We start from the raw sequence: 24816 nt of genomic DNA, 5'->3' as shown, positions 1-24816 counted from the left end.
GGAGTCGAAGGCTCTCATGGCCAACATCCATAGTTTTTTCTGGGTTTTTCAGGCTATGTGGCCATGTTCTAGAAGAGTTTATTCCTGCCGTTTCGCCAGCATCTGTGGATGGCATCAGAAACAATGGACTTTGCAAAGATGATTTATGTTTGCCTCCTATTTCGTTCAAACAAAGCACACTATGAGGAAATCCAAGGAAGTTATTTTTTAGAGGGTGACCCCGAATGGCGTGCTTCTAGTTAGAATAGGACAAATCAAAATAAAGCAACAGCCCTGTGGCGATTGGAAACCCAACTCCTGCTTTTCTTTGGCTTGGCTTTCCAAGCTGGACACACTCCTGGTTCCACATCCTTTGCCACTGGTCCATCTGTACAGTCTAGGGAGCATCCAGGGACACGCATGTACTTTGAGAGCCAATGTTTAAGAGGAAAAGAAAAACCCACACATATACAAAAAAACGTGCATCCTAAAATGCTGGGGTTTGTGTCACAGGAATCAATAGAGCCAAGCCGGGAGGTCTTCCAACCAACGCACTGTCCTTTTCTATGCCGAGGAAAGTTCAAACAGGACAGGGGGGAAAGGAAATACAGGAAGGGAAGGGCTGTGGCAACACACTGTCGGCTTATTTTGCAGGGTGGATGTGGTTTTGCTGAAGCCCAGCATTGGTACAATGCCCAGTTCTCTCACAAAATGAGCTAATCTTCAAGTCCATTATCCAAACCAGTGGCAGCTGGAGTTCCCCATCTATTATTACTACTATAAACCTCTCTATAGCCATCTAGTTTGGAGACAGTCCTGATGGTTTTCCTCGAGTGACCGGTTCCAACTGCTTGAAGCACAACATCTGACATTTCGTGCAATGTATCTGCTCTGGGAGCTGACAGGAGAAATGGGTAAAATGCTCTCCTTTAACAGCACCCCCTTTAAAAATGTGCTTTAAAGCAAACATGGGTTGGCCATTGAGAGTTCAGAGGATCCAGTTATTCATCTGCTACATAATGGAACAAGTACCCAAATGGTTTTGTGTGCTAGTCACCTGGTCCACCTCCATATATTTTGGCTTTCCCAAATTTGAGTAAGGCTAAGCAGGGCCTTTTAAACAGTGGCCTCCTCACTAAGGAAGGCCCATTAAAAGAAAGCTTTCTGCATGAGAAAAGAAAGCTGAAATGGAGTGGGAGAGTAGAGGCTTTCTGCATGCCTTTCCACATGCTGTTGTAACACTTCTGCTCTCTTCCATTTGACAAAAGGCATGCTTTTATGACCATCTCCTTCAGGAAGGAGAACAGAAGTGCTACAACAGCATGTGAAGAAGCAAGAAGAAACCCACAACTCTCCCGCTCCACTTCAGCTTTGTTTTCCGATGCGCTAATGCTCTGAGTCACAAGAAATGAATGAATGAATGAATGAATGAATGAATCTTTATTTGTATACCGCTATTCCAATGATCACAGCGGTTTACAATCAGTCAAAATATACAACAGCAAATCCAATAAAAGAAATCCCCCCACATTAAGCAATAAAATACAACAATAAAAATATCCATCATTCAATCACCTTTAAAACCAATTAAAACTAATAACACCAGTAGCCCCAAAGACATCCATTACATTACAATTACAATTACAACGACATAAAAGGAGAAGAGTGGAATTAAAGGACATGGGGGAAAGCAAGGCGGAAGAAGTGAGTCTTTAGGTTTTTTCTAAAAGACTCTAGGGAGGGGGCTGAGCGGAGCTCAACAGGGAGAGAGTTCCAAGCCTGCGGAGCCGAAGCAGAAAAAGCCCTATGTGCAGACATCACATATCTCATGTCAGGGACTCTCAGAAGCTGTTTCCCACCCGACCGGAGAGTGCGGGGCGGATTGTATGGGGAGAGGTGGTCCTCCAAGTACCCTGGGCCCAAGCCATTTAGGGCTTTATAGGTTATAACCAACACCTTGTATTGCACCCGGAAGCGAATTGGCAGGCAGTGTAAGTTCCTTTTCAGTCTTTGAGGCACTGATTAGGATTTTTCTATCTGGTAAGGACTTTAAGCCCTGCTATTGTTCCTATAATCTGCTTTGACCTTGCTTTTATGCAACTGGTTGTTTCATATTGTGTGTTCATCTGTTCCAACTGTAATTTGCAAGTTATCTTAAGAGTTTTCAGGGGAACTGAAAGAAGCTATTGAAATCTATACAACAGAAATTGAGGGGGGAGGATGATAGAGAAAGAAATACATAAGCATTAAAATATGTGATTCTATCCCCAGTATCTGTGTTTTGTCCTTGGAAACATCCAATTGTGTGTTCCTTAAAGACTGTACTAAATAAATCCAATAAATAAACACACGTACAAAATCCTAACATCTACAATTTAAACTCAGACACAAGTATGCATGTGCCTTTGTAATGAATCTAAGCATGGTCAGAAGCAACAAGAAAAAGTCTGGCTCTCTTTCACTTTCTATGAACCTCTCTAAATGACAGACCCTCCCCAAGACCTTATCAATAAGCAAAAAGGAGTGATGAAAGGCCTCATTGTGTACAGAGTGGCTGAGTGCCCACGGCATGAAGGTGCAGACATATCTGTGGCTTTAAGAACCTCTTCCACCTTAAAAATACAAAGAGATCTTGTAGCACCTTTAAAACTGAGTATGCAAAAGAAGATGTAGCACAAGCTTTTGTAGACTTTGAGCCTGAACAAACAGGCCAAAATAACGCTGCTTTGGGTCACTTTGTACGTGTGTTGTTTAAATGATGCATGTGTCCTAAGAGGCTGGAAGCCAATCCTAAGGACTGGAGCACAGCTTTGGCGTAGTTTCTGGCCTCTTAAGATGCATGTGTCATTTAAACAGCATACCTCCAAAGTGACCCCAAGCAGCGTTATTTTGGCCTGTCTGTTCAGGGCCATGGTCTACTTCCCATATCAGAGGAAGGAGACCAAGTCTACACAAACTTATGCTACAACTCCTTTCACTCTGTGAAAGGTGCTACAAGATCCTTTTGAGTACTGATATTACATATTAGCACAGCTCTGCCTCTGAAATCCACCTTCAATGTTGGGCACATGTATCTTGTTCAATGCCATTTCCGACCCACCCTACAAAAAAAACCCTACAGCTGCCCCTTAGAGAAAGTAATGGTCCAAATGAATCAAGAGAAACAGTCTGACTATAATCGTTGTTGTTATTGTTGTGTGCCTTCAAGTTGTTTCCGATTTATGGTGACCCTAAGGCATGAGGTTTTGCAAGTTCCTTCAGAGGGGGTTTGCCATTGCCATCCTCTGAGGCTGGGAGAGTGTGACTTGCCTCAAGTCACCCAGTGGGTTCACATGGCCAAGCTGGGATTCGAACTCTGATCTCCAAGCACTCAGACCACTACACCATGCTGACTCCTTTATATAGAATATCATTATTACCTGGTAACAAAGACAGCAGCATCCACTGGAGGAGTATCATCTCGTGCTCCCGGAACATGATTATTTCCAAGGTACTTTGCCCCACCAAACTCTTCATTCTGCCAATGGCAAAAGCTCTCCAGAGATCTCTCCCCATGGTGACCAATGGACAGCTTGGCCTTCGGGAAACAAATAGGAATTGAAGAGAGACAGAAGTGGGATCAACCCAGGTGGCAAATCTGCAGGAAATGAAGCACACCTTGGGCCATCAATAGAATATAAACCAAGGATCTTTTGTGTCAAACCAACATGCTTCCCCACTCTTTTCCCCTTGAAGTGAAGAACCAGCTCTATCAGGACCAATAAAGTTGGTCAAAGAGCAGTTTTGCAGGAGTACATCATGTCTTCTGTTTATACTTGTGCATTGAACAAAAGGACTGGATTGTCAGCTAGTCTGTAGCTTACCAGATCAACCGATAAAGCCATGTTCTATCATGTATCCAGTACTGGGAACTGGAAAACCAGTGGAATCATAATCTACAATGTTCCACCCACGATCCACTAGATTTTATAAGATGTCCTCCAACAGATTTTTCCGTTCCTCTGTCCCTCTGTATTGACATTTTCCTTCAAGCTTCCACCAAATTCCTCCAGGCAAATTTAACCCAGATGGCCTAGTAAAATATCCTGAAATATCCTTTGGAAAAAAGGATATACTAAATATACTATAGTGGCCCAGAAGAGCGAACAACTGGACTGAAGGGTTTTGCAACTCCCAAATTGAAAGTATCGACTCCCCACTTTATTTAATCCATTAAGAGTAGCCATTTCAGACAGCAGCTTTGAAGAAAATAAAACAGCACTGCAACAAGCTGAGTCAAAACATGTAGCAGCAACTTACAGGACGTCGCCGAAGCAGGACAAGTTTAGTCACTCGAATATTGACTTTAACCCCAAGGCTCTGATGCTGGAACATGTTGTACACCTGAACAAAAGCAGCAATGAACAAATAAGCCCAGAATATATCATGCTACTGAATGGTGTTCGTTTTTTTTTAAAAAAGCTTATGATTTAAAACAAGGAAGCTTCTTCTTTCCCTCTGTGATTATTGTGCATCAGATAGGACAGAACTCAGCCTAAATATACTAATCCACAAGGTTCGGCTCAAACAGTCAGCCCCCCATATCCACTGAATTTTTATCCATGGATTCGAGCATTCACTAATTGAAAATATTCTATATATTATATATATAAATTCCAAAAAGCAAACCTTGATTTTGCCATTTTATATAAGGGACACCATTTTACCACACCACTGTATTTAATGGGACTTGAGCATCCATGCATGTTGGTATCCACGGGGGTCCTGGACCCAAACCCCAGCAGACACCAAGGACCCACTGAAACTGAAAAGGTGAAAAGCAGCTGGAAAAGTGGAACAAGAGAGAATTCATTGGGACTGTCCTTACTAGCTGGAGGGTTTTCAGGTCTCCAAGATCCAATATACTAAAACAAACAAACTCTCCCATGTTGTATGACATACACTAGGCACATATAAATTTACACACGTCTCAACTTGTAACTTTCATATCAATGGGGCAGCTTCCCTGTGAACATGTCACTTCCAGAGGATCTGCCTATGGATATAAAAATCATCAGTTGAAATAGGTGTAAATTATATATGCTTGGCATATATAGGTATACCTAGATATTTTAAAGAGTCTCCCAAAAGTTTAAAATAAATTATACAGGGTGGGTTCTTGTTTTGGTTTGATTTTAAGACCTTTTAAAAAAGAAGCTGCTAAAGGAAAATATCCATCTTCAGGAGAAAATGAATGGTTGGAAATGATCATCAAAGAGGTCAAAGTACAGTTTTAAAGCCACAGAGATAATTCGAAACACTGTGACTTATCCAGGTCAGAAACAACCGAAAACATCACTGCCATCAGAAAGTAAAACAAAATAATGGTGTATTTTGGACTACAGGAAATAGACTGGAAAAGCAATTTCCTTGTGTTATTCCTATGCTTTATAACCGAACAGAAACACAAGTGAGGACAGAATGGCACAAAGCTTACTTTAGGAAGCACAGACACACCGCAGGAAACTAGTTTATATGGTTATCTCCAGACTGTACATTCCAGGCCAGAGAGTTCATCTTTCTTACAGATATTTAATTCAGGCCAGAATGATATTTTTCATTCCTTGCTTGTTCAGGTGACTCATAATTGACTTTTATCAATCATTCAAAGGAAAGTGAAGATGAAGGAGGAGGGAGAAATGTTTTTAAAGCGTATGCATCTTCTGTACATGAGATTATGTTCTTCCCCAGCAAAGAAGGTGCAAAAAATAAGCATGAGTTGGCTTTTCTAAAGTTATGTTGTTGTTACTGTTGTATGCCATCGACTTATGGCAACTCTGCGGTGAACCTATCATAGGGTTTTCTGGCCACGTTTCTTCAAGAGGAGGTTTGCCATTGCCATCTTCTGAGGCTGAGAAAGTGTGACACACCCAAAGTCACCCAGTGAGTAAATGATACTATACCGCGCTTGCCCTCAAAACAAACATTTCATAGTATAAGCAACTTGTTTTATTTCTCTAATTTCCTTGATGGTTAGTGGATGATGACAACGTTTGCAGACTAATGCTGGTTTCTTCATGGCCTTTGATGCCTATAATATTCCCCCCCCCCCCCAATTAGTATAGACGCTTAATGGCTAATTTTGTTTATTTTAGCTCATAGCTTCTTTTGCAGGTACTGAAATCTAGCAGATGCTTGAATTCAAGGAGCTTTGGCGTTTTCCCTTAGGGAGCAGCTATCAGCTACTGGACACACCTCACCCGCTGGTATGGAGGATGGAAATAAAAATTTGCCACTGGAATGTAGCCAGCAAGAAAGACAGGAATTTGAAGTTTGCAGCTGGCTGGAAAGGAGCAAGAACGTCATATGCGTACTGTTTGCAGTAAAGATTACATCTGTCTTTCTGCTGGATTCAACATGAATATGTGCATCTCCCTGACAAAGAAGAGGAGCTCCTCCTGCAACCTCACATTGCTTGGGGAAGTAGGAAGCTACAAATACAACACTGTAACTTGGTCCTCCACAGATGAACCAACCATTTTTTCATTTATCACATTAGCCCCCAAGGTGTCTTTGGTGTCATTCGCAAAGAGTGAACAAGGCTTGTTACACGCCCTCGAACATTTCACAGATGGAAACCTGGACACATGGAGCCAACTACATCAAAGTGTGGTCAAGAAGGCAAAAGTTATTAATGAAGTGAACAGAGGTTGCAGCAGATTGATTTTGCCTGAGCCTACTGGGAAGGGCAAGATGTTACCTCTCAAACTACTTTTGCACTTTGAACTCAATTTGCAACAACTGACATGATCTGGGGGTAAAGAGGCATAGTGGAAAGAGCAGAGAGAACATGGACATATTCAAAGCAGCTGAAAAAGTGGGATGACAGACGATTAATCAAGGCTGTTGCTGCCAAATCGGGGCAGCTTAAGGGTATATTCTTGCCGCATGTTCACCTGGACTCAGAGATATCATTTGTTTGTGCAGAGATCTGCAATGTATACACGGGGGAGGAGGGAGTGCATACAATTGCATGAGTGAGCAAGTAAAAGATCGGGGAGGAAAAGGGAACGCACGTGCTCCAGTCACTGAGGTCAAAACAAAGATGAGACAATGCTGATGGGGGGAAGAAGCAGTAAAACAAACACAACACTTAGATGGAGGGGGGAGGAAGAGAAAGCCCAATCTAACCCTCACCGCTGCTGTGATGGTTGGATAGTTTCATGAATGGAAGATAAATAAAATCCATTTTCATTTTCTCTCTCTCCATCATCTGGAGCCCTGATAGTACAGAAGTTAAATGCCAGTCCTGCAGCCACAACATTGTGAATTCGATCCCAGAGGGCTCCAGGTTGACTCATTCTTCCATCCTTTCGTAGGTCAGTAAAATGAGTACCCAGCTTGTTGGGGGCAACTGGCTTACAGAGTGCTGAGTTCACTGATAAGTGGTACAGAAATGTAAAGGCTATTGCTACTACTATTTGTGTGTACATTCACAATTCTCCCTCTCCCTCACTGGGGCAGCAAAGGGGAAAGGGTACTGGATGGAGAGGCATGCGATCAGAGTGCATGGTAGTCATTGGATTGACTGGCAAACCATAGGGGCTATTGGTTGATAGGCTGATGCATTCTGGAAAGGCGAAAAACAGCAAGTTTGCCAGGGGGAATTGCATGGCTGCTTGTGCTGGTGTGATTTCAAAGTGTGTGTGTGGACTTAAATGTAAGGTGATGCTGATTTTTTCATCGGGGTGGAAGTACCCAAAAGTGCAAATTCTCCAGTTTTGGTAGCGCCACGCAAGAGGAAAGGGATGTGTGCAAATCTCCAGCTTATCTAGTAGAACAGTAGCTTGCTACAATTTGCAATGCTTAATTCATCTGTTACAAAGACTCTCCACAGGGTTTATGTATTTACTTAATTAGTTGCCGCCTTCCTTTCAGTTGTGGTGCCAGAATTCTCAAACACACACACACACACCCTGTTCTGCATCCACCTTCTGCCTAGAAGCAAATAACCTAAAATTAAATGTTTCTTATCTTGCCTCTCCAAGCAGGTGAGGAACTGCAGTTGGTACTTAAGGCATAATGCTTAATGACCTCTCCAGGGGCCACCTCTAGGACTCGTGTTTTTGGCTCTGAAAACTCAGCACCTGAGAACATCATGAATTGGCAACCTTAAGTAGGACTCTGGATGCTATGCTCAGCCATGGAAAGCCATTGGTGATCCTGGACAAGTCACATTCTCTCATCCTTGGAGGAAGGCAATAGCAAAACCTATAATATGGCCACCAGAAGTTGGGAGTCAACCTTGTTGGAGCATAACAGCAGCAAACACCTCTGAGCTGCCATATTCCTTCAGCCTCTGTTTCTTGTCCTATCCTTCCTAGCCCTATAGAGCCAATTTTTCCATACTATTTAGGTCTAGCAATTTCTACTCTATAGTTTGTTCCTGTTATAGGGCAACCAAAAAGAAAACCCTCGCCTTCCAATAATAGCAACTAATAACCTTAGCCCTTGGAGACTACAAGCCCACTAGCAATTAGTATATCCAGTTATATCAAACTGGGTGATCTTTAACCGATCAAACGTGCTTAATGGGAGAAGTGACCTGCAATTTAAGAGTGGCTTTCTGCCTCCTCTGGTTTTGAAGAAAGCCAGCCAAGACCAGAAAACAGTGGCGCTAAAAAGAACTTTCATTCTGCAATCTGCTGTTTGGTCAACCTAAATAAATACTTCTTAAAACAGGGCATATTTTCACTGGGAGTTTCAAAACGAACTTGCCTCTATTTCAGGAAAGACCACAGACTGACATGGGTAATTCTAAGGGTACACTTTCGGGTCTCTTGAAGTTGTTGCTCAACCATGTGATTAATGTTAAGAGCCCGCAGAAGCAGCAAGTGGTAACATGAAATTACTGACCCTTTGAATAGTATTTTAAGATCTGTATGCATTTCCCTTGGTATAAAGCTGGGGTTCCCTTTGTAGTGGATCTAGGGAGAGATTCTAACTGCTCTTTCCATTTGCAGATACTTCTTAGAAGCAAAATGATACCGGAAATAATAGTTATCTTCTTCTAAGTATTGGGATCTCCATTTGGGGGTTGTGTTTTTATTCCTTAAGGGATCTTCTGATTCTTTCATCACTACCACCATTTGACAGTGGTTTCTTACAGAAACACCCAGTTTTCCATAAAAGGTTTTCAGAGGCATAATTTCAGAATTTTAATAAAGTATATATAATTGAATGCTATTTTAAGGCGCAGGATCAAAGCCATAAAATGTATTAAAAGCAGCGATTTGGCTTTAGGGGGCCCATCATGCAATCTGCGTCTTTTGAAAAGGATTTCATTTTATTTTGAGTTGCATCTTTTTTTTAATCATATTCTCATCCAGCAGCTGCGAAAATAAAACCGTATTTTGTCATGTTGGCTTTCGCCCGCAACAAACAGGTATTAAATTGCTTTAAAGAGATCCCAGCTTTAAAACAACTATAAGCATAATGTGTTCGCTAATAAGCCATTTTAAGTCTTACTTTGTGGTTTGACAGTAAATGTAATGCCTTACAGCAAGGAGCCAAATTAATAAATCCACCCCCTCCCCAAAAGCAATGCTCTATTTGCTTAAATCCTGGCACACATGCCAAGATTAACATTCTGGTTTCTTTTAGAGGCAGCTGTTCATCCTGCCATGCTAACCTAAAGAGAAGAAACTGGATTCTGCAAGGCCAAAATCTGTAGGTGACCAACATTCACAGGAGGCACAAAACATACCTGCATTGCAAAGGCTGGGTTGCCCTCACTGACTATTTACAATTCAAAGCTAATACAGTTATACCTCAGTTAACTAGCCCCATGTGTCTCTGGATATTACTTGTTTAACAGAAAATTTGGTCCCCGAGGCAGAAACAACACAGAAAGAATAGGGGAAAGGTTCCTGTACAACACATGCAGGACATACACACACACACATATATATACACATACAAGCAGTTCAATGTGCTTCAGCAAACTTCTTTTATCCAAAACTAACAATATGCACCCGCGAAGTGAAATAATGGGAAGGCAAACCTTCTCCGGACAAGACTTGCCAACAAAACCCCACGACAAGGTTGCCTTAGGGATGCCCTAAGCCAGAATTGACTTGAAGGCACACAGCAACAATCCCTGTATTCTGCTTTGCAATTCAACACTGGCAGGAAAACTAACATTAGGAAGGCAGGAGGAGAACTACCATACGGTTTGGAGGTGTGTTTTGTGTCTCTGCACAGAGGCGTACTTCATCCCTCGCTTCTGGGATTCCTGTATGAGATGGGCAAGCCGCTAAAAAATGTGCAACGCCGATTTTGGCCCCACCAAAATACTTTACTTCTCTTCATAAGAACAGGTATGAATGTTAGTTTAAGGCACAGGATCAAAGAGTAAAAATGAATGGGGTATGCACCTGTGCCTATAGTCGATGGGGCTTGAATATAGGCGAAGCTCCATTTTCACGAGGGGGTTTGGAACAATCCCTTGCAAAAAAGGAGGGGTGACTGTAATTGGTGTATTCCCCCTACTATACTTACAGATGCAAACTTTGTGACTTTAGGGTTCATTTTTGTCTTGACAGCATTAAATAAAACACTAGCAAGTAGTCTGTGTTCCAAGAACCAGCTCTGACAGTCAGAATTTCATTCCCCCCAAAGGATTGAAGGATCAATTCCCATGGAAGTGATGCAACACGAAAACAGTTCCGTGGCATATTTCCTAACTGACAGAAGAATACTTCATGTTGGAAGTGATACAATACTGAATTTAAGATAGAACCCAAGAAAGCAAAACACTATTTAAATGCTTCCATGACCCCACAGCAAAGGATACAGGTCAATTTCAAATCCTAAAAACAAATGTCAGTGTTGAGTTATTTTTGAATCCAGACAAACCAAGAACTAAGTGGGCACCTACCATGTTCATCACAGTGAGAATGAATCTTTGAGCGGCATCAGCCCCGTGGTATTGGACCATATCAGAATCTGCAACCACAAGTGTTTCCACTGTATATTCATTTGTAAGCTGGATGGCATTCCTCCGTTCTCTCCAGTCCTCAGTAAGCTTTGTCTTTTTTTGCTTCTTCTTTTCTAGAAAGTAAAAGACATGTTCAAAAGCTCCTTCAAGTAACAGTTACATTTTCTCCTCGCATGATTTAACTAAAGGAGATAGGTCTCCCCAGTGGGAATGCAGGCCAGTCTGGTGCAACCATAGATTTTGCCAGCATCCATCAATGCTGCTGCAGTTCTGGCATTGCTTCCAACTGTATACTTTCAGCAACTGTGGTTTCCCAAACTGGAGATAAGTAGAGCAAAAGTTAAGTCTTTTTCATCTGGTTTAAGGAAGGGATGGGCCAGATTTGGGACTTTATCGCACCGCTGCCGGTGCCCAACTTACTTCTTCAGAATTTGGCTGATTTTGGAAGGTAAGCTGATTTTATCGCACAGACGTTTCTCTCAAAACAGCTTCCCGTTGCCTCCAGGGCTGAATTCGGGTCCTGTAAGTCGCTTTGGTGGCCGTTTTTTCCAAATCGGAAGCTTATTTTAGCCAAAATTGGAAGAGGCAAGTTGGTCACCAGAGGCGGTGCGATAAAGTCTGTGATGTGAAACTGACCTCACATCATGAAGACAGTCCACGGTCAAATCAAGGCTTTGGCCCTATGTTGCAAAGACAGGACACCAGGAGGGCATGAGAAATCGATTCATTTGGCCAGTGTCCATGTACCCTAACTTTACACAACCTTATTCTACAAACATCTTTCTCCCAGGTAATCTCAAAGATGCCACAAGATTCTTTTGTATGTCCAATAAAGAGGTTTATTTTGAATTCTCCCATTATAATTTAATGCATGAAGCTCCTGAGAAGTCTGGAAATACAGTATAGTAATCCTGTGTCAGAACTGTATTAATTGAGACTGCAAAGTTGGAGCTCAAAAACAATTCCCTTCACAGGTAAGAATGGTATGGGACAAAGAAGGCAAGGTTAGAGAATAGCATCTTAAATTGGTGTTTGGAAGTCTTTCATTAGCAAGAGAAAATAATAAAACTGCACCGATCTGCACTTCACAGAACTGAACCCCATAATTAAAAACAGATTCCGGGACTAAACCTGGATTAGAGCAAATCCTGCATACAATCCAACTCTCCTGTAGGATTTTATTAGTCCTTGAGTATGAAATTTTCTGGACCCAGAGAACAAACAGTCAGTGTCACAGACTCTCATTTTACAAAGCAGTCAGCTTAAGTTTAGCTACACAAAAGTTAAAAGCCCCCAGAGTGCAGCTTTGGAAGTGAACCTTTTGCAGCCTGCAGATCTTCATTTGCAGAGTTTATACTGTGATGAGTCCAGTTTTTCCACAGGCTGTTTACTAGTTCTCTTACATAAGTTGGCCTGAATTTCCCCTTCCTAACCAGACCGATAAAGCATTCCTTGCCTCGCCGTTTCACTTGAATGAGTCTCTTTTAAGTCCTACAACAGTCACGATGCCCACCATCAGGGCCAAAATACTACTTGGATAGGCTCAGTATAAACTTGTAATATGGCTCTCCAACTCCATTCAATGCCTATAATATCACAAGTCATGGAAGAATGGTTTCTGGTCCTGCCTATCCTTGTTGCATGGCTCTCAGTGTACACCTGAAATTGATACCAACCCTTCTGCTTGTGCGCACACCCAACCCATCTCCGTCAGTGCATGCATTTGTACATATCAAGCCCATCCTCTGTCAAGTTGTCTGGCAGCCGTTCTGCTATATTGCTTTTCTGCCTGAGGCTCAAACTATCATCTCCCCCTTACCCACCTTCTAAATTGAAACAGACAAGAAAACTGAAGTGCCCCCTTCCTCCTGAAAAAGAGAAAAAACAACAACCCAGAAACAAAGAGAGATGAAAAAACCCATACAAGTTGGAAATACCCTATTAAGATAAAGATCATTCATATATCCACAGGAGAAAGAAAGAAAGAAAGAAAGAAAGAAAGAAAGAAAGAAAGACTTAATGTTGAGATAATAATGAATAATAGCAATTTACACACCGGTGGCTAAAATCTCAATAGGCTTGCCTGGGCAAACTCGCCTCCATCTGCATGGTCTCTCTGTGTGTATGTGTTTGAAAACAGGATATAGATTATTATTAAGCCAGATATACAGCTTACACTATTGCCAGAGGCATAGGGTAGGCACCAGCAATTTCCCATAAAAGCCAGCTCTTGAAAATCAGAGAAAAATGGAAGTCACAGTCAAGCTTTATGCACTCTAACTGTATGCAGACCATAGATATGAGAAGGAAGATGGGAATGTTGCTCTGTCCACCCCCAGGAAGATTCCTATGTCTGGGGAGGGCAGCCAATGATTTAGAATCAATCATATAATAATACATTTTGATGTGCAGCTGCTCATCTCTTACTATGAGGCTGTGTAGACTGGCAGGAAAAGCTAGTCTGGGGACAGAGTTGGGGCATGGCATCCATATGACACACGCCCTGGCTCTGCCCCAGGCCGGCGTGACACCATGCGCCGCACCACATGGCGCATAGCATCACGGTGCTCCTCTGGTACTGCGTCCACATGATGCAGCACCAAAGGAGCGTCATAAAGCCACAGCACCAATGGCTACGGTGCCCTTTCCAGGGCCAGATCAGGACCACGGCATGCAGCTACCGTGGCCCCGATCTGGTGGAAATGGAGGCAGCTGCAGGCCGCTCCACAGCCAAGGAGAACCTCCAAATAAAGGCAGCTATGTTAATGCATACCAACAAACCAGATCTAGAAATGTTCACCTCCACTAGAAGATATAGAAGTAAAACCAACTGGTACCTTAATTGTCTGTTCAAGAAAATACTGTCTTAAAATATGTTGCCTTAGGGGACAAAGGGGACATCTACTATACATTGGAGAAATAATGCAGTCTGACACCCCTTTAAATGTTGTAGTTGCATCCTATGGGGCTTGTAATTTTACAAGGTCTCACCCTGATTTAAGTCATCAATCCAGGGATGGTTTACTTAGAATTAATAAACGATAGCTCCTGTCCATAGTGCACACAAATAATCTGACGCTTCCTAGGGCATGATCAGGTTATAAGTGTAATAAGGACATTCATTTCTTAAATGCATTAATCCTTAGAAGCAAAGTGCTTTCTCTTTCTCCCTTTAGTTTCTCCTACAGTAAATCTGTAGCAATACGCCCTAACAGCCTCCTCTCCAGCATTAACAAATGTCACCAAAGTCTATTCGAGAAGCAACAGAATCACATTTCACAGCATGCAAGAACAGGACACAGAAATCCAGAGCTGATGATACCTGAAAGTTACCTGTCTGAACATCGCAATGAGAGCCCTTGTCAGTACAGAAGCTAAGAGGGTGACGAGGGTCTGGAAACTTGAAAGAGAAATGTCAGTGCCTGAGGCAGGCTTACACAAATATGCGATCCCATTAGGGCCCCAATATCCTTTATGTATCTTTGTAGACCAAAGCAAGGGGAGCAGCCAGCCAACGCATAGCAAGTGGGATGCATTTACACTTTACGAGTTTTGCAGGCCTGAATTAGGAAGGAGAGTTTGTTCCATCCAAATCCTCTGGTCTTTTTTTCACAAAAGGAGAGATCCTTTTCCATGTTACCTCCCTCGATTCTCAAAGGCAGTCGAAACAGCAAAAGTCCTAATGATTTATACCGGGATCCAAATACATGTATTTCTGCAGAACTCACTAAGAAGTCAAATGAGGTCAGTCTGGTTATCTCTCAGGAAAACTACACTTACAGATGGATGTTTCTCTACAGTATTTCATTCCCCAGCTATCAAATCTGCCAGTTTCAAGAGAAAGGGGACCTGAACCAAGAGATGTAAATTGCTAAAGTTTGCCAAATATTACAGGATCTGCCAGAAATTGCTCAAGAGAGCAAGCACCATGTCTAATATGTACAACAACACCACACTTTTACACTCTCTTCAACATTGCCAGGACTGCAAGGATTGTTATTCAACCAGAACAATGAAAGGTTTCTATCCAAATTAAGATATCCTTTTCACTCTCAACATTAAATACATTATAATTCGAACATGGAATATGGGTCGATCTTTATAAACAAATGAGGGTTTAGCCCAATACCCTCCACTTTCTCAAAGTGGCATTCAGTAAAATCTGCAATACTAAAGAGAAGAGGAGCAATACAAAATAAATGAATTTGCTGCAGTTTTCAGCTCCTTCCAAGAATGTGGGTGTCTGGCTGAATCTACACTGCAGAATCAATGCAGTTTTGGCCCCGCTTTGACTGCCAAGGCTCAACGCTATCGATTTCTGGGATTTAGCCTTTCCAGAGCCACAACCAACTACACATCCCAGGATTCCTTAGCATTGAGCCCTGGCAGTTGAAGCGGTGTTAAAGCGCATTAATTCTGCAATGCAGATGTATTCCACCTAATAAATTTATTGCATTTTATCCAACTCTTTCTGCATCAAACTCAAGGCTTTCCCTCCGCTAGCATTTTATCTTCCTAACAATTCTGTAAGATAGCAGAAGCAGAAGAACAGCCTGCTCCCAAGAAATTCCAGCTCTATACAGAGCAGGTATTTGACATGCATAACACTGCATCACACTGATTCTTCTAACAGCCCCCCAACAACATCATTTATTTCCCCAAATATGTGTACTTTTGATATCTAGGACTGTGCACACCATGTCAGCTGGTTCACAGAATACAAAAGTTGCTCATCACAATATAATAATATTCAGGTTCCTCCAAATAAAAAGGAAAATGCAAGATTAGGGAGAAGGGTTTGCTTTCTATTAGAACAAATTTAGAACCAACTAGGATGGGCTAAAGGAACTTCAGGTGGACAGAGAAGAAGGCTGCCAAGTCTACAGCCTATACATTTTTGCGTTTACAATACATCTAGTGCAAACTGTCATAAAAAGACATTTGTTAGCATTTCAAAAGATATTTCCTAATATGGGATAACAGAGTTTTCATTACATTGCTCACTATTTTTAGCATGCATGGTCTTTGGCCATAACAATGGGGTTTGCAAGCCAAGTGAAATCTACAGGGGGAAAAGTATAACATGGCAAGAGCGATGATTATTAAAGGTGCAGTGGGGAAAAGTCTAAACCCGGACGATTGTGTAGTTAGGATTTATAACGGTTGGAGGGAGCAGGGGAATAGCTCACAGTTGATACCTATATACTTGGCCCTGAGAAATAAATACAGCTAAATTGTAAAACCTCTTTGGGAATCTTGCATTCTAGTTTCCTAATTCTAAAACACATGGCGCTGCAGTGAAAATGGACTGTGAGGCTTATACACCAGAACATTAATGTCCTGTGGGCAATTTCAGGTCTCTTTCTGAACCATTTTAACATACAGATTGACTCTTCCTTATCCATAATGTTTGGGTTCAGAAATGTTTTGGATTCCCAGCCCCACGAGGAAAAAATATGGAAGTTCAAGCCCATATTAGTCAATGGGTGCCCATGTCAGCATATGGCTAATATGGAGAGGGACAATCCATAAGATGATCCATAGCATCATCACCATCATTGAAGAATCTGTTCTTTGTAGTAACATTCCTGTAGAATACGACTATAGGCTTCAAAGGAAGAACGTTGTTCAGCCAAACCAAATTTTAGGCAGTTACACATTTCAGAGTAATTTATGAGGTTAGTGTCATAAGCACTAAATTATGGTCTTTCCTTGGAAGATGATGCAATTGAGCTCTATTTTATATTAAATCCCATTTTATGTGATGGGAGTTTAAACCACAACCTGAGACTTTTGGAAAAGCAATTTAAAAGGAACATCACATTTGGTAGGGGGAAAATAGCACTTTTACAGCCGGAAGACGAGTGGGAATACATCTTGTCTATACCTTTACCTGTTTAAACAAAAGTTTCAGGCAGGTCTAACCTTCACATGGATGCTGTACTTTAACAAGGTCTTTGATTCTCTTGAGGATCCTTGGGAAGGTGCTACAAGATCACCTGGTTTAAACATCATGCCATTAAGGATCGTGCTCTTGTATGTGTCACAGCCGATTAAGATTCCCCCTCTATTCCTCCCTTCTCATTTCTAAAACCTTTGTGCGCACACACATACACACAAAGCTAATCCGAACAAGTCAGAAGTCAACTGGGTAATTAACACACTAAGCCTATTAGAAAACATGATTTCACATTTTTCTTGGACACAAAGGGAGAAATGGGAATAATTTTGTTTCTTCTTTATCACACTGTTTGTAACCCACACATGCATGGGTTAGCCCTTGCTGTTGTTGTTGTTGTTGTTGTTGTTGTTGTTGTTGTTGTGCGCCTTCAAGTCATTTCCCATTCATGACAACTCTAAGGCAAGCCTATCCTTGGCAAGATTTATTCAGCGGAGGTTTGCCATTGCCTTTCCCTGAGGCTAAGAGCATGAGACTTGCCTAAGGTCAGCCAGTGGGTTTCACGGACGAGCTGGGAATCGAACCCTGGTCTCCAGAGTCACAGTTCAACAACTGAACCACTATGCCACCCTGGCATGTCTATTTTTGGTTGATGTAGAGATTGGTACTGTATATACTCATGTAATGTATAAGTCCAGCAATATTAGCCAAAAATTGACTCCAAAAAATTGAGTTGACTTATCCATGAGTCAATGCAAGTATTGTACTTCAACTTTTATTTTAAAAAGGATTCATCACCTGGTGAAAGAAGAGCATAATCTCTCTTGGAATCACTGATCCTCATCTATTCTCTCATCCATCCAGCCTTTAGGATAAACACAAACATGGCTGCTGGAATTATGTGACTTTTTTGGCATTGTTTTCCATTGCTTCATCCTTTAAAGCCTTTGTTCATGACTCTAAGATTTACTCTCAACTTATCCAAGGGTCATAGCCAAATCCATAATTTTGGCCCCAAAACCTGCCCTCGACTTATAGTTGAGTATATACGGTTTCATTCCTCCCACCACCACAGTGACAGCCCCCTCCCAGACCTATCATATAAATGCTGAACCCCCAGCCACTTCTGTCTGGAGGAAAGTGGGGTGGGGATGGGGAATCAGAGAAGCATCTGGCTATGTCCCCATTGCTATATGCAAAGTAATAACATCAGCCGCTGAGACCTGTGGAGGACCCCAGCACACCTTGGCACATAACATAATCACAACCCACCTGGATACTAGGACATAGCCAGGCACTTTGCCAATACCCCCGCTTTCCTCCAGGCATGACTGGTTGTGCATGGGAGGCTTTAGCAGCCGTAGGTAGGCACAGAAAATGTTAAATAGTTTGGCACTGCACAGTTCTTTATGCAAAATGGTATGTCTATTAGTATGCTAAGTTTGGGTCAGGGTAGAAACTCTTCAGGCAAGACCTGAAAAATAGCCAGTCTTAAACAGCCTCATTGCCTGCTACATAGTTCCAGTGATTCTGATCTTCTCAGGGTCTGGAGAAATTGGCTTTCCTTCTCCAAGACTGCTTCCCTGTCTGCTATCTGCTCTAAATGTAGTCTCGTGTTAATGTCTCACCTTCAGTGCTGTAATGCCCATGGCCAACTGAAACGGCTACAACCACCATTACTTCAAAGATACTGCTTGCTTGCACACTGATTTCCACACACCCACCTGCTACCACTCTGCAGTGCTCAACTGGGCTTTCCAACTTGGCAGGGCGGGGTGATCGGGTGGACCTTTTACGCCTGATGAAGTGCTCCTTCCCATCAAACAATGTCTCCGAAGCGTTCACCGGTTGTATCTGCACTTGTTCAGATCCGATCTGGATCAAGCCAACCTGTCCACCACAAAAGAAAACATCCTTAGAATCACTTGGGATTGCATAAGCCAAGAGTATTCTATAATTCAGCAATCAGAAAAGTGAGAAATAATGGTTTGCACCCTATCCACTCAGTTATGAGATCGTAAGCCAGACTTTTAATAACCAACTGTGACAACCCCCCAAAAAACTTCCCTTTGCAGTCTGACAGTGTCCCAGGTAAAAGATTTCCAAAGCACTATAGATCAGGGCACTGGGAAACGATGTCTGCCATGCTCTCCCAGTCATGGGTTGCATTGAGACAAGCAGTTGCATCAAGACCCCAAGGGTCTCTCCAGCCACTTGTCCTCAATGCACCACACAACTGGGACAGCCTTTGCACATGTCATTTCCCAGTATCTCAACCTTCCGCATCTTGCACTGCTTGGAGGAGACATCATCAGATGTGACTATGTGTTCCATGATCATAGTTACAGGATAACAGCCCCCATTTATGTATAAAAGCTTCTACTGCAAACATGATCCCACTGGGCAAAGCCCAACACTGAAACATCACAATTTGTTTTCGTTTAAAAAATGATTGGTCTTCATTGCATGCTCAAGCATATCTCAATGGGACAAAGGAGGGTCATTCAACTCTTTCCATTTCTCCCCAGTTCTTCTCTCTCTTCTTCTTCTCTTTCAGTCTCCAGCTGGATACAAACCCACCAGATGGGTACAGATTGAGAGGAAGGCAAGTAATTTCAAGAGGTTTTCAAAAATTAAATTAAAATAAAATACAGTTCTATACCAGCCAGGCAACCATCCAAATACGTTCTCTGCACGTACATATGCTAGGACATGGAACAGCTGACTGCATTACTGTGATTTACAATCTACATTACATATGTGTTATAAATTACACAGGCCCCACACGCATAACACGCCAGTCTTTGTCTTCACTTACTCCTTGGCCTGTCTCACCCACATAATTCAACCTCACAAGATGACTGCAGACTAAAATTAAGAAAACCTTGTCTCATTTCCATTTAATTAACATTTTCTGGATAATTCAGGCCAGGCAGAAATTTATGATGACGACTGCTGCCTTTTGCTTCTGGGGATACTTGCTTTGTAAAACTGGCTGGTCTTTCCCCCAATTCACATTACAGGGCAGTTTGGTTACTCCATCAACAAGCCTGGAGTACCCTCTGATCAAGACCCAATCTCCGTTTTCCAACTTGCTTAGGAATACAGTTATTATCTGGAACAGTGATATGTCACAAAAGATCAAATTAATGTTTGACCCACTCTGAGCATTTTCTAAAGTACTCCCTAGGCAACGTTTAGCTGTTATCCTTGCAACAAGCCAGTATTATGATCACATTGCAGTTGGAAAGCTAAGGTTGGGAGCAAAGCCTGGGAAAGTTTCTCTCTGGAGTAAATCTCCTAGAGAATCCCATCAGTGGCCATGCCTGGCTGGCAAAGTATGGGAATTGTATCCTGAATTTTATTTCATTCATTTCAAGTCTTAGTTGGAAGAGAACAGCTTATATAACTGAGTACATAGCATAAGAAAAATAAATTGCTATCTTGGGCCCCATACAGACAGGCCAAAATAAAGCTGCTTTGGGCCACTTTGGAGGTATGCTGTTTAAATGATGCATGCTTCCTAAGAGTCCGGAAGCTTGCCAAAGATGCGCTCTGGTCCTTAGGATTTGAGCATGGCTTTGGCATGGCTTCCGGACTCTTAGGATGCATGCATCATTTAAACAGCATACCTCCAAAGTGACCCGAAGCAGCTTTATTTTGGCAGTCTGTAACAGGCCATCGTCTCTTATCCAAAAGCCTAGGAACACTACATTCTGCTAGTGCACCACAAGCAATGTCTGCTCCCACATTTTCTGGCCAAAAGGGGAAAGGGCCCTTCTTTTAAACATACCAGTGTCCCTCTCCTGAACTTTTCAAACATACTTGCCATCATACTGAGCAGCCATGAATTAAGAATTCTGCTGAAATAGATTTCTGTATTTGCAGAATAAATGACCTTTTGAGGCACATTCTGACTAAATGATTCTATGATCCTTCTCAAAATGCCAGAGCCTAACTACAACAAGCCTTTCAAAGCCCTACCAGGCATAACAACATTTCACAGGTGCAGCTACTTCCCTGCTGGAAGGTATCTGCAGCTGTATAAAGGGCTCAGGATTCATTAATGTTCTGATTTCCAAAGGATTGCTGTGATGTTATTAAACCCAACTTAGATTTTGTAATTAGCATGGCAAGACATTGGACACTGGCGGAGAAAATTCAACTAATAAGGAAGCCTGCCGTTTTTCTGGAACCTCAAAAGGGAAGGCAGTTGTATTGCCAAGTCAGTTAAAAGACTTTGTTAAAAAAAATTGACCTCAGTCACAATTTTGCACAAACGCAACAATTCAAGAGTGTGCAGCTGGACCAATACTCTTCCCTTGTGCATCAGATTTAGGAGGTCTATTATTTGAGAGCATCAAAGCAGCCATCAGATAATATCAAGGACCTTTCTTACCTGCTACCCATGTTCAAAACATGTTTATTTTACTTCTCAGAGTAGTGATATGTATTATCTCTGCCAATGTGGAGAACATAGAATGAGTTGGATAAAATCACAATACAGTTGACCCTTCACATTTGCAGCTTTGACTTTTGTGGATTTGATTATTTGCCGTTTTGATTAATATGTTCTCTCTAGGAATCTCTAGGTCCTCCAGCACAACTTTGTAAGAGGTTGACCATAGAGTTATGCTGGAGGACCTAGAGGTTCCTAGAGAAAATACTTCTCTAGGCATTTGTAGGTCCTCCAACATGATTCAATGATCAGCTTCTGGCAGATGCTGACCACAGAGTTGCACCTAGAGAAATCATAGAATCGTAGAGTTGGAAGAGACCCCAAGAAGGGCCATCCAGTCCAACCCCTTCTGCCATGCAGGAACCCTCCATCAAAGCATCCCCAACAGATGGCCATCCAGCCTCCCTGCAAGGAAGGAGACTCTACCACACGCCGAGGGAGTGTTCTCTTAAGTAAAAAGAAGTGTTTTTTATTTGCAGTTTTTCCATATTCATGGGGATCCTTCCCTCCTAATGCGGAGGGACTACTGTACTACATAGTCAATCAAGTTAATCTTCGTGATGACTATGGCATACCCTTCAACTATCCCAAATAGACAAACACAGTCTCAATTAATCCTTTGCTGTCCCGCTTTAAAATGTCCCAGGTTCCCTCTTCTCCTTCCGCTTTCACCCTTTGGCCTCAGTTCACTTCAACTGCTACAAACTGAGTTCAATGTGCAAAAAAGAAGAAGCGCTGAACTAACACAGCAGGAAGGGCAGAAGCTTTGCCCTTGTCAGTAGGCTCAGGTAAAAGCAAACTGCTGTAGTCTCTCCTGTTTTGTCTGCTCTTCCACATTAATAACCTTTGATATCTTGACCACCCTCTGAGGTTGCTTGGCCACATGTCCCAGTTTTCGTCCTTAAAACACTGGAGGCTATGCTAACGTTGCCAGGTCAAGAGCATCCTAGCTACTGAGATTTCAGAGGCAAAATCTGAAACCAAGGGACACCTGATGATGCGACAGGAGGCGGGCCGTGGGCAAACATGATATATTAAGCAACCACCATATTGTGAAAAGAGGAGTTAGTACTCCACGTTGAACATCTGGATTGGTCTTGCCAGCACAAGCAGCTGGGCATAGTTAGAAGGCCATGTTCCCTTCCCCTCCGTCCCACGTACATGGCAGTGCTTTCTCAGGATATGTAGTTCTTCCCACAACCTATTCTCTGCCAGCAGTGATGCAGTAAGCAAGGCTGGAAAGAGACCAATGTTATGAGCTGGTCTATGTTCCTATCTATTGTGGTTAGTTTACTCCTTAGTCTATGTTATTTCACTTACGTATGGCACCCAGATGTCGTGAATGAAACAACTACTCAAAGCCACCCCCAGTGTTGTTCTCCCAGAGATGGGATTCCTATTAAAATTACACCGACTCTAAAGGAGACAGAGGACTGACAAGTAACCAGTTCATCAGAGTGAAGTGTTAAGTCATAGAATATGATGGGTTTCAGCATCCTTGCAGAGGTTAGGGCATGCTCATTCTCTCTCCATCTTTCCAGGCCGGAAAGATAAGTAGAGTATTTCAGAAATACAGTGGGCCCTTGATATCTGTAACAGTTTGGTTTCAGGATCAGCCATGGACACCAAAATCAGCAGGTGCACAAGTTTCATTACATAAAGTGGTGTAATAAAATGATGTCCTTTATATAAAATGGCAACATCAAGGTTTGCTTTTTAGAATTTACATATTTTAAAAACATTTTCATGCTGCAGATGCTTCTATGGATAGAGAATCCATGAACATGGAGGGCCAACTTTATATTTTTTTGGACAACCAGTTACCATTGCCAACAAACATACTGCCTGGAGGATCCTAAGAGTTGAAGTCTTAAAAAAGGAACTTTTTCGAGGGGATATACTGTGCATTCAGAAAGTCTCATGCCAGTCCCTTGGCATCTCCAGTTCACATAGGAATCAATGGCTGGTAAAGACCTCTAAAAGCCCAGAGGGTCATTGGCAGCAAGAGTGTGAAATCAAGGCTTGCTTTTGGGTATTTTTTAAAGAATATTTTCAATCCACGGATGCATCAAGCCGAGGATAAAAAAATCCACGGATACAGAGGAGAGGTTACTTTACATTACTGTCATGTCTCAGGCAATAAATATATACTGTTGCTACAAAACCCCTTTTAGCTTTGTTCATGTTTTGTAACATCACTTTTGCCCAATGGTCAAACTTTTCACCTACCGGGACGAAGGCAGGTTTAAGAATTCACTAATTCACAAATGAGATGAAGAAAGCTTGCCTTCCGGCAAGGATGGGAAGGGGAGAGATCAGCATTTTGGAAAGAGAAGAACCCTCTCAGCTTGAAGAAACCTTTGATGGCATCAAGCGTGGCTTCCATCGCCCATAACAAAGGATGCTGGGATTCATTACCTGGACACAAGTGCTGGCCTGAGGCACAGCATATGCCCTCCTACTCTTTGACAGCCTGCCAAATGCAATCCCTTTCTGTTCCTTTTATGAAAGAAGAGGAAGGAATCCCCAGCAGGTGGGGAAGGAGGAGAAAGGTGTGGGAGGGCAGGCTGCAAGTTGGCATTCGGCCACAGCAATTTCCCCACGCAGCTGCAAAACACAGCAGACAGTGAACAGGAGATAGCCCTCTTCTCATGTGACATGACTGATAAGGAGGAGGGATGCAAAGGTTCCTCAGTATGGACAGAAAGGTGACAAGATGCAAAGTAGGCACATCTGCACTGGAGACCTACAACTCTGTTCCAAAACACATTGCAGAAATTATCCACTTTGAGACCGCTTTAACTGCCCTGGCTCAATGCTAGGGAATTCTGGAAACTGTCGTTTTGTGAGACATTTAACTTTCTCTATCAGAGAGCTGTGGTGCCAAAATAAACTACAGGACAGAGCCATGGCAGTTAAAGTGGTCTCAAAGTGCTTTAATCCCGCAATTGTGGCTGCACTCTTTTTTTAATCAAGTCTTTTTTCCTACCTCTCCTTATCCTCTGTTTAGCTGGAGGCGTTTTTTTAGAAGCATTAGCACTGGGAGGGTGGTATATTTCCCTTTTATTGGATCTGAATCTCCGCCATCCCAGATGAAGCATAAGTTTATCCATCTCTCTCATGTCTCCATTTACTCCTTCCTATGCTTAAAAAATCCCAAGTACTGTACCTTTTCTTCACTGGGTCGGTGTTACAATCCTTTGACCAGTATGACTGCCTTTTTCTACATCCTTTCCATCTCTCCAAAAATCCCTTTTCAGGCACCATGACCAGAACTACACAATATACACCAAATGCATGTCGTTATGTAGTATGCCTCATTGTGTCCAAAAGGAGCAGTTTAGACGGTTTAGAGGAAAACTCAGGAATTTGCAGAAATTTACAATTTTTTTTTACAGAAGGGTGGAATAAAAGATCCAGAACAGTGTAAATAAAGCCTAGACCTATTCAGTGGCTATACAATGCTGGCTGATTATTGGAGAGGAGATGGGATGGTAAAGC

General features: G+C 42.3%; 1 protein-coding gene across 1 annotated transcript in view; it reads right to left on the bottom strand.

The window, feature by feature from the left end:
- The window catches only part of LOC149307438 (A disintegrin and metalloproteinase with thrombospondin motifs 17-like), a 119997-nt gene that overhangs the window by 87441 nt on the left and 7740 nt on the right, over positions 1-24816 (bottom strand). The window contains exons 3-6 of the mRNA XM_089539168.1: positions 18581-18746; positions 10898-11070; positions 4279-4362; positions 3399-3556 (exon numbers count right to left, since the gene is read on the bottom strand). Coding sequence (XP_089395294.1) covers positions 3399-3556; positions 4279-4362; positions 10898-11070; positions 18581-18746 — 581 coding nt within the window. The remainder of the gene's footprint in view (positions 1-3398; positions 3557-4278; positions 4363-10897; positions 11071-18580; positions 18747-24816) is intronic.

Source organism: Sceloporus occidentalis, unplaced genomic scaffold, assembly GCF_023333645.1.
Source record: "Sceloporus occidentalis isolate IW3139 unplaced genomic scaffold, rSceOcc1.0.p SCAF_9, whole genome shotgun sequence".
In the NCBI taxonomy this organism is placed as follows: domain Eukaryota; kingdom Metazoa; phylum Chordata; class Lepidosauria; order Squamata; family Phrynosomatidae; genus Sceloporus; species Sceloporus occidentalis.
Note: the sequence above shows the minus strand (reverse complement) of the source record. Positions and strands in the feature narration are given on the sequence as shown.